The 10762-nt window shown below is 46.5% G+C and overlaps 1 protein-coding gene across 1 annotated transcript in view; it reads left to right on the top strand.

The window, feature by feature from the left end:
* The first annotated feature begins 287 nt into the window (after positions 1-287).
* The window catches only part of GRK5 (G protein-coupled receptor kinase 5), a 163784-nt gene continuing 153309 nt past the window's right edge, over positions 288-10762 (top strand). Inside the window, exon 1 of the mRNA XM_062635313.1 lies at positions 288-608. Coding sequence (XP_062491297.1) covers positions 557-608 — 52 coding nt within the window. The 5' untranslated portion in view covers positions 288-556. The remainder of the gene's footprint in view (positions 609-10762) is intronic.

Below are 10762 nucleotides of genomic sequence, written 5' to 3'. Positions count from 1 at the left end.
CCGCGGGCTCTCTCCGTTCTTCCCCACCGCACCGAACGGAGCGGAACTGAACCGGACCGAACGGAACCGAACCGCCCCCCCACCCCCGCCCCAGCTCCTTCCGTCCGTCCGTCCACCCGCGCCCATCCCCTCGCCCTCCCCTAGGGCGGGCGCTCGCCGCCCCTCCGCGGTGCCGTTGCGCGGCCGCGGTGCCTGCTCCAGGTGCGGAGGGTCCGCCCCAAGGACTACAGGTCCCGGCGTGCCCGGCCCCGCGGAGCCGGCGGAGAGGCTGGCGCCTGCGCGGGGCTGCGGGGCCGCTCCGCGGTGCCACACCCCCGGGGGAGGGCAGCAGGAGCGCCCGAGCCCTCAAACCGGCGGGGAGCCGGCGGGGCGGGGGATGGAGTAGCGGGACCGGGTGCTGCGGGAGCACACAGCGCGGGGAGCGGAGCGGCAGGGGCCATGCACCGGGGCATAGCGGGCTAAGGGCTGGCGGCGGGTGGTCGCCCGGAGACTCCGCACCTCGGGAGTGACGTCCTGCTGCAGTGCCGCCGCCTGCCTACGCTGCCCGAGCTCGTCAATGGAGCTGGAAAACATCGTTGCCAACACCGTCTTGTTGAAAGCCAGGGAAGGTGAGAGAGCGGCCGGGGGGGAGTGGGGACCGGAGCATCCCTGTCGTAGTCACCCCTCCGCGGAGCGATGCCCGTGGGAAGAGGGGAGGGGGGGGCGGTAGCGGTGGGGCTGCTGGCTTTCGGGGTGCCATGTGGCTGAGCCGGCGTTTGAACCGGTTCTTTCGTGCTGGAACCCCGGTGGAAAGGAAAATACCGCTTTCTCCAACAGTGTGCGGGGGTTTGGGAAAGGAAGTGAATGAGATTGCAGTGATTATAATATTCACCCATCTCTTCCTTCCCCCCCCCCCAAATCTGGTCCCACAGATTGTGCTATTTCAGCGCCTATTGTTAAAGGTCAGCTGCAGATGCATTCATTCAAAAGGGCTTAGCAAATCTGCAAATAGCTTTCCGCGCCGTGGGGTGAGACCGGCAGGATCGCATCGCTCCAACCTACAGTCATTGCCTTATTCGGCGTTATTAGGTGATATCATGTTGCTGCAAACATGCCTGTTGTGGACGGGGGGGGATGTTTGTTCGCGGTCGGAGGGGATGGGGCTCGTTCCGTGCCCCGGAGAGCCCCGGGGCTCGCTGCATGGGGGCTGCATCCCGACCCGGACCGGCGGCGGGATGCTTCGGGCGATGCCGGTGCCGCTGTGTTCAGAATACAGTGGGGATCTCTTGTCCATCGCCCTTCCCGCCCCCCCGAACCCCCAAATCCGAGCTGCGGTAACCGCCAGCACACAGGGCTCGCCGGACAGTGTGCTTTCTTCTCCGCGCAGTGCGGAGGGAGGCGATGCTCCGGGCGCTGCCGGCGGAGGGGGTCCGAGGCTCTGGGCTCTACCCGTGGAGCTCCCGGGAACATCCCCCGGCGGGAGGAGCAGCGCCGCGCACCAGCAACACGTCCTACGGCTGCGGCATCGCTGCCGAGGTGCGATCCGAGACGGACGGTCCGACAGGCTGAGAGCTGGGCTGGTTCAGCCTGGGAAAGAGAAGGCTCCTTAAGGGGGGACCTTAGAGCAGCTCCAGTGACTGAAGGGGCTGCAGGAAAGCTGGAGAGGGGCTGTAGGGACAGGCAAAGGGGAATGGCTTTAACCTGCCAGGGGGGAGACTGAGATGAGCTCTTAGGCAGAAGCTCTTCCCTGTGAGGGTGCTGAGGCGCTGGCACAGGGTGCCCAGAGAAGCTGTGGCTGCCCCATCCCTGGCAGTGTTCAAGGCCAGGTTGGACACAGGGGCTTGGAGCAAGCTGCTCTAGTGGAAGGTGTCCCTGCCTGTGACAGGGGTTGGAACTGGGTGAGCCTTAAGGTCCCTTCCAACACAAACCAGTCAGTGATTCTGTGATCTGTTGGCTGCAACCTGTTTAAATCTATGCGTCTATTGCCTTGTTCACTGCTTAAAATAAGCTGTTTCCTCAATCTTTATTTAGGCTTCTCTTCCCTGAAAAGAGTTGCTATGCTTTCAAGCGTGGTATAACCTGCAGCCCTTGTTCCCCTGCCCCCTGAAGTGCTGGGCACTGCCTGCCAGTGAGGCTGGGGATCGCTCAGTGGACTTCAGCCTGGGTCCCTCTGAAGCTGTGGAATTACAAGTAAAGCAATGTTAGTTTAGTAAAAGGGATCATTCCAATAGCCCTCCCCTGGCGTGATCCTTTTGCTGGGAAAATAGTTCCAATTGTAAAATACTGTTTATATAACTCCTGGGCTGTTGAACTTGTGAGGCTTGAAAGAGTAAAGTCCTGAGATCCTCCTCAGAAAAGCTCTATAAATAATGAGGGCAAAGGTGTGTGATTCCGTTTGGCAGATTGATGAATTATAACCCCATTCTGATGGAGAACTTGTATTTAAAATGATAGCAGAAAACACAACTTAGGATGGAGTTGTTGCTCCCAGCAATGCAGTACTCACTTGGATTTCAGTAGGCTTTAGGACTACTTTAAAGGACTGGTATTAATTACAGTCATTGTGTGGTGTGTTCCAAGAGCCAATATTTTGCAAGGAATTCTGAATGTGCCACTCAGTTTTATGGTCTTTTCTACCCTCCCCAGCAAGATGGTAACAGTAATGGTGGTTTATTGTGTTAAAGTCTTATTGAAGAAGCTGTTAGCTGTAACCCAAATGGCAGAACTTTATCAGGTTTACTCCAAACTATATTCCAACTTTTAATCATATATGAAGCTCCAGCAACTTGTATTTTTGAGGCTTGGTGCTTATTTATTTCTAAAACTCTTTTGGATGGGGTGCTGAATCTTTTGTAATGAAGGATAAAGGCCAGGCTATGGACCTGACATGGGAGCCATGATTATTCTGCCTGTATCGCTTGTGTTTCCATGTTTTTTAGCTATTGCAAGCTGTTGTGAGTAAAGTGTTCTTAAGATTTGTGGAGAGTAATGTAGGTGGATGTCATTTCATTGCGATTGGAGAAGACAGACAGCATATGGAAGACCAAGACTGAAAGCAAATTAATATATTGAGGCTTATGATATCTAAAAATAAGTTTGTTCCCGGTCCTGCTGACTCCATCAATACGTTTAGCTGGGTGATTGTGTAGCCAAAGCCAAGTACATGCGTGTGTGTTTCCACTTGTGAAGGCAAAAGTAAGAGCTTTATTACTGGTACTTGTACATGTGCCTGAACAAGGCTCCAGGGAGACCTTAGAGCAGCTTCCAGTGCCTAAAGGGGCTACAAGAAACCTGGAGAGGGAATTTGGACAGAGGGTGCCCAGAGAAGCTGTGGATGCCTCATCCCTGGCAGTGTCCAAGGCCAGGTTGGACACAGGGGCTTGGAGCAAGCTGCTCTACTGGAAGGTGTCCCTGCCTGTGGCAGGAGTTGGAACTGGATGAGCTTTAAGGTCCCTTCCAACACAAACCAGTCTGGGATACTTAATGTCAGAAGAAGGAAAATGATGATATGCACTCTGCACGCAATAGTAAAAGCGGGTTTTTTTCCTTGTCCCAATGGCAAGGAGAACACAAACCCTATGTCAGCAGCAAAAGAGAAGTTTCAGGTTGGTTTCAAAGGCAGGTGCAGGTAGGCCTGCAATGCTCAGTCCAGGTCTTCTGTCAGGGGCTCAGAATTAGGGTTGAGTGACCACCACAAACATTTTCTAGCAAATATTGGTTTAAATTTTGCAACCATTTGCTTTGGCCTCGGTAGCATTTTTCCTATGGTCCTTTGTGTGAGTTCATTTGTGAGCGAATTGTACTGAAGCAACCCCTGATGCAAAGTGAGCTTTTTCAGCTGAAGCACCAAGAAGCAAGTTTTATAACTGTTTTATACAAATACTTGCACTTGCATCCTGATGATTGCAACGAGAAGCACACCCAGAATTAACTGATGCCATGTGATACATGAGTAATCTTATTAGAGCAACCAAATGCCGTTCACATACAAAAATGTATTTCACTGAATAGTGTTGAGCAGGGAATAAATTTCAGGCAGTCTTCAACTTTTTGCAGAATGTAACGTTTTTAACACAAAATTACACGTAAGTTACTTGTTATACTCAGGGGTCTGCCAGTCTGAACATGTAGAAATTGGAGTTTTATTGCATTTGAAAGTTCATTCATGATTTATGAGGAATAAGTTTGTGCTGTGTCCTCAGTTATCGTTTCTCATTTCTTGGATGCGAAATCCCATTTCACAACTCGCTAGTCCCTTTTAGGAGTGAATAGAAAATACATCTGGTGTAATTATAGGAACCAAATAGGTATTTGGGACTATCTTGCGTTGCCTGGGGAAAGCAGAGAAGGGAAGACAAGAAAGATAATCATAAGAAAAGCAAAATAATAACAGTATCCGTCATTTTGGGTTTAGTAAGAACCTCAAATTATAAGGTGGTGAAACATTTATCTGGATCTTTTCATTAGCTGCCTTGTTTCTGAGCCTCAGCCATCACGTCTGAACCACAGAATCGGGTAGCCATTAGTGATGGAGATACACCATTCTGTTGGCGGTGAATCCAGGTTGCTGAATGAGTCCCAGTTTGTTTTATGGCTGTTGGACAGAGGACATCATGAGAATCGAGGGGATCAGGAGAGACTGAGGGCTGAGTCTCCCACTGTTTCAAAGGAACTTTAACAGCCCTAAACCAAGGAAGCTTTAAAACACATCCACAGACTCGTGAATCTGCCCCTGCCTGTCAAAAGCAGTAAGATAAAAGAAGTCTTTCAAAGAGGCTGATGATTAAGCCATGATGTTTGTATGAAAACCAGACAATGTGGTCAGATAAGCAATAGTGATTACCTGGATACTCTTCTGCATGATCCCTTCCTTTCCAGCTGTAAGATCAGTCTTCCCTTGTGTTACCTGTGGCTTCTATGTGCAGGAGCTTTCTTAGACAACCTCAAACACATTTCAAAACCCAAAGACAAATTCACTCTGAAACTGCAAAGTCCTTTGTACAAACAGACTGACAATTCCCACCGCTTTAAACCTGTAGTGATAAATAAGTTAGTCATCACAGTTATTAGCTTTAGAACAGCCAGTTTGGAAGAGAAACTATTGTTTTTCTCAGACCCGGGGTTTCTAAAGTACAAAGTTACCATTTAAACCCGGTAAAAAGGAAGAAAAATCATCCTTCAACCACTAAACCACAGCACAAATGCATTTTCCTCCCCTTTTTAGGTAGACTGGAATTCTCAAATAAGCTCATTTATGGCACCTAAGCAGAGCCTTTGATCGGCCCAGCCAAAAGGAGTGCCCTTCTTTTATCTGTCTCAGTGCTTTTTGATGAGCGCACGCTGCTGCCATATAGCATGTGAGAAGTGCCCGTTCATAAGTTGCTGTATTTTTAGCTTGCTTTTGCGGGATGATCACAGGAGAGATTTGTGTGTGTGTGTCTGTCCTTGTTGGCAGAAGACTCGCAATAAATCCTCACCAAGAAGCGTGATTGCTTTCCAAGAACTTGGCTGCAGAGTGATTGGAAAAAAGGCAGTAGAACAATGAAAAGCATATTTTGAAGGAAAGAAGGTGACTACAGTGACAGCCAAAACCCATGGGGAACATGGTTATTGCAACTTGACTTTAGCAACTTCATTAACCAGTGTGTTGAATGCAGGATCTAAGGGCCTGTCCTCTATCCTTGCATATACCCAAGTACTTTGTAGTGAAGACACCTCTCTAAGCAGAGTAAACGTGCATGTAGTGACTCAGTTTAGTTTTCCTTCTGCAGGTCAAGTAAAGCTCTCACTGCTGCAATAGCTTAAAAAACGTTTTAAGAATGGGATCAGCCATTACTCCATACGCAACAGGGTGCTTTTAAGCAGTAGTTTAAAAAAGAGATTCCTTTTCAAGCCTGTAGCCATTTCTTTCTGGGGGAAAAAAAATCCAGAAGATTTGGAATATTTAATTATATTTTAATCAAGGAAATTCAGAAAACAGGATTCTTCAGGCCTTTGTGGAAGGGATGTGTGAGTCTGAATGACTTTGACATCTCCCTTTACAGAAGGAACTTATTTCTGTAGCCATTGCTGGCTTAAAGCAAATGTGTGTGTCTACGTACATGTAGAACTGACTTGAAATCCCCTTCCATGCTATTTTTTTTTGATAGGAGGATTGGTGCAGACTAAGTTAGAGCTGCTGCTGCTATAGCTGTGCCCTTGATGGGCACTCTGTAGTTTGGGGTTCTCCCTGTGGTCAACTGCAACCGTTTGCAGTCATGGGATGGGGCGATGCTGGAGAACCCAAGAGTTCTTCCACTCAAACCTCATTACTGAAGACAGGACCGTGTCTTTTCATGGGTGTTGTTACTGTGGAGCTTGGATGGGGCTTGGAGCAACCTGCTCTAGTGAAAGGTGTCCCTGCCCATGGCAAGGGTTGGAACTGGATGAGCTTTAAGCTCCCTTCCAACCCATACCAGTCTGTGACTCTATGTTCCTATGAACTATGATGTTATGGCCTCATTACTATCTAGTTTATTGAATTTGTAGGCATGTAAAAAAAACATACTTAGTACTGAGCTGTGGCAGTCTCTCAGGTTATTAACATAGAAACCATTACTTAGTAAAACTTCTAGAACAAATATTAACCATACTGGTTTGAATGGAGCTGCTTACATCTGCTCCATTAATCTCATGTGATTGCTTTCCTCAAATGCAAAATGGTAAATCTAGGAAGAGACTCCTGTCTTTGTTATCACTATGAGAGAGGTTTGAATTGGTTGCTGAAATTGTCCTTTCCGAGAAGGTATTTCAGTATTTAAGGCATAGACATCACTTTTAGACGTAATTGACTCTGTAGCTTTTTGTATCAATTAAAAATATTCTAAGGTAATATAGGCAAAAAATTGCCTGAAAGAGGTGGTTTTAGGGATGCTCTACTGAGCATTGCCAGGCCAGCAGCACTTGGACCAAACTAACACGTGTCTTTATATAGCTCCAGAATGAAAGCCTCCATCACAGACTAGCCCTGACATCGACCCTGCCACAAGTGTCCATCCATGCCTTTGTCACCAGGGGGCTGGTGGATGTGTGCGTGTGTGTTGCCCCATTCTGAAAGCAATGAAGAAACAACTGAAGATGAATGCAACAGCCCTGACATTGGTGTTTTGAGGCTCTGGACCTATGTTAGAGCTGTTTGGTGGCTGACCTTGCTTCCATTTTCCTTTATACCTGTGGGCAGTACAATGGGTTATTACTGAACCTGAACACAAAAAGCAACCCTCCACCCCTGTACCATTTTAGTCTTCTTGGAGGGTGAGCTCCCATTTGAGGTATGCTTTGCTAGCTCAGATCTGCTAATGATTTCTCTTTCTCTAACTCAGAAGATGAACATCTGCTTGCTGAGAACTCTGATGCAGTGGAGGGTCTGAAGCACCAGTTGTGTATTCAGACTTACTAATGCAGATGTGCTCTGGTCCTCATAAATCCCAAAGCTGACTGCTAGGATGTAGGCAGGGTCCTTCTGCGTGTGTAGAGCCAGAAGTTGTAGTTTTTATTGCTTGGCTGACCTTACGTATTTAGGCATGTAGCTGATTCTTCTCCTATCCTCTTTTTACGTCAGCATTACTCTGCGAATGACTTCTGGCTTGTATTGATCCAAAGAAAGCTTCTGAACCTCTAATTTATGTGCAAGTATTGATGCTAAAGTCAATGGCATTATTTCCATGGCTAAACCATCCACAAAATCACATCAGGATCCACATCAGTGCATTGGAAAAGTGTAAAAGCAAATTATTTTATCGAAGCAGCTACTGCCTTCATCAAATGGTAGTCAAATCCGATAAATAAAGGTTCTGGATAGGAACTACAACCCTTCCATCCTTTTTTTTTCCTGTTAATGAAGATGGGGGCTAAAGATCTACCTCCTGCTCATCTATGAGATCTTCCCCTGGACCTCTATTCCCTAAATATTCTCTATGCTCCAAGTTTTCTGTGTGGCACTTGGCAAGAAGAGAATCGATTGCTCCTTGTTTTTACAGGCGCGTAATCTAAACAACAACAAGATGATATAATCCTAATATTTCTTTAAGACCACAGGATGTGAAATTAAATGGAAAGGCCAGGAAAATAAAGAACCCTGCAGTTTGATTACACTCAGCTGGATTATCTTTGTAATTATTTTGCTTGGAAGGTTTAAAACTGCATACTGCTCTGGGAGAAAGATCAGGCAGGGAAACCGAAATTCAACTTTCTAAAGGAAATATTGCTAAGATGATGGGTATTTCAATTTTAATGGATATTTTCCTTAATTTTGAGGGGGGGGGGGAATGGATCCATAGAGTTGCCTGTTAAAGGATGGAACAAAGCAGAGGGGAGAGGGAAGATGGGTCAGACTGTGAAGTCTGTACAAGTGGCTCAGCTGCTTCTAGTTCATATAGTGTCTCTTCAGATATAGTTGTCACAAGCATTTAATGGGGGAGGAAGGGCAGGCTAAAAGGGCTAGAAATGCACACAAGTACTTGAGTCTCAGTTCAGACCTGAGAGTGAATAATGCAAATAATATTAATGAAGGAAGGGTGGCTGTGCTCTGGGATGGAAATATTCACTACAATTTGTCTATCCATCATTTCCAGCACCTAAAGGTGTGTTTACTCTGCATGAATAGTCCCTTGGACTTCATGGAGGGGCTTCTTGGAGTTGGGAATGTGGCTGGTTTGTGCTCAGGGATCAGTCAGTCCTCACTGCTGCAGTGCTGTTCCAGTCAGTAAAACTGCACTGATATAACTGAAGTAAACAACTGGCAGCTATGGGGAAAGGCTTACTATGTCATTTTGTCCCTTGCCCTCCATGCACTTCTTAAGGTTTGAAACAGGTTTGGTATAAAAATGACTCTATCTCTTGAAGGGTTTTTGCAGTCCAAGAATTCCTGATTTTTCTGGTTAAGTTTTCCTTGCTCTTCTCTCCTTACTCATCTAATCCCTTTTGTACAGCTTTCAGTCTCCAGGTACTTTTTCTCATCCTCTCTTTAACAGGACAATTCTAGCCCCAGCAGTGGGCTCCTAGGAGGTGTGCCTAGGGATGGAGTTGGCCATGCGGGTGGTCTGAATCTGGTCCTCATTCAGCCCCAACTCAAAAGCAGCTGATATAACTGGTCAAACAGGGAGGAGCCCTGGGGAAGAGGGTACATGAGGGTATTTGAGTAGTTTACATCAGTGTGGTTGCTTATGGAGTTCCCTGTTGTCCTGAGGGTGATGAGGAGGCGGTTAATAAGCCGTAGCAGCAATTTTGTGTGTTGGTGAGTATTCTCTTGGGTCCCATTGGGTGCATGACTTCACCATGAGCTTGGCTTTTCCTGGTAGGCTGAGGTTATGTTACAAGTCCTAGAAGTTACCCTAATCTGGGGACAATACTTCCTTTGCTTAACTGCTCAAAGCACCATTCTCTATCTTGTGTGGGCATGTAGCACGCTGGCTTCTGGGATGCTGTTTACTAGCTCCCAAGGCTGCTGAGCCATTGCCCTTTTCCTAGCGTCAGTCTCGGAGTGAATACATTTGGATGGTTTTGTTTCCTCTCCGTTGCAATGGTCTAAGTTTTTCTAGAGTGAATTTTCCATATTTTATTCTTCCTGCTTTCTAATCTTTCTAGTTTATTTTCCCTGTCATAGAATCATAGAATAGTTTGGGTTGGAAGGGACCCTGTCCCTGTTTCTGACACCACCTCTGAATTTGAGAAGCCTTTGATGTACTGTTTAAAATATATATAATTACACTGGATTAAATGTCAGTTTACTGGCCACATCTAAGGCTTTGTGTGTTTTCTCTCTTGTACTATCCTTGGTTGTTCTTTGGTCAGTGTTTAGTCTGTGTGACAGGGCTCCTATCTAAAATAATTGAAATTGTTCTCCCCCCGTGCATGTGTTATGGGAGACCTTCATGACTCCATAGGGAGGGTTTAATACAATGAAACTCTAGACTCTGCCTGGCTCAGAGTGCTCCTTCAGTTCTATCTGTCCATCCTGTGTGTCCCAGGAAAGGGGTTACCTACCAGGAGAACAGGGAAGCTCTGTGAGTTACAGTTGTGTTTGCTTGGCAGCATCTGCAGAAGGCACTGATAGAGAATCTCTTCCTTTGGAAGAAGTAAAGAAAGAGAAATGCAGCTGGAAGAGGAGATTTAGAAACAAAGGGTTTCAATGATGCCAAACGAAAACAACACCAATGGGTCCTCAGTGGTGCTTCCATCAAAATACTCTCATAGGCAGTGCAAGGGAAATTAAACCTTTAGCAAGCAGATGAGTTGGAAAGAATGGGTGCTAGACTACATCATAGCTTAGCCAAGGCTTCCAAAATATCCGAGAGATATATATATGTGTTTCATACTGGTGCTGTTCAATGCTTGTCATTCAGTTTTGTCTTGGGTTTTTGTTGATTTCATCTTCCCATTGCTTTCCTTCTGCTCCCTCGTAGGTTTGGTTTTATTTCTTACTGGGGACAAAGTTTAGATTAGGAATTCCTTTCAGCCAATGTGCTTTCTTCAGTCTTCTTTAGCTTTGGTTGTTACAGATTCTTCTTTATTCATCTTCCAGTGCGCTGGGTCTCTATGAAGTTGGCTGCCTTTGGTCCAGCAGCAGAGATTCTAGTCATAAGCACAGTAGAAATCAGTAGGGGTGAACTTGCTACTTCCATGGCAAACCTTTCTCTATCAGAAATCCAATGGAACAACCACCTTCTCTGTTGTGAAGCATGGTACAAAAATGCAGTTGCTCACCCTGCAAGTTTTGCAGAGGAAATTTTACTTGGCTAAGATG

Source organism: Pezoporus occidentalis, unplaced genomic scaffold, assembly GCF_034315485.1.
Source record: "Pezoporus occidentalis ecotype Australia unplaced genomic scaffold, CSIRO_AGI_Poc_V1 ctg45, whole genome shotgun sequence".
NCBI lineage: Eukaryota > Metazoa > Chordata > Aves > Psittaciformes > Psittacidae > Pezoporus > Pezoporus occidentalis.
The sequence above is the reverse complement of the archived record's forward strand: the minus strand, read 5'-3'. Positions and strand labels throughout refer to the sequence as shown.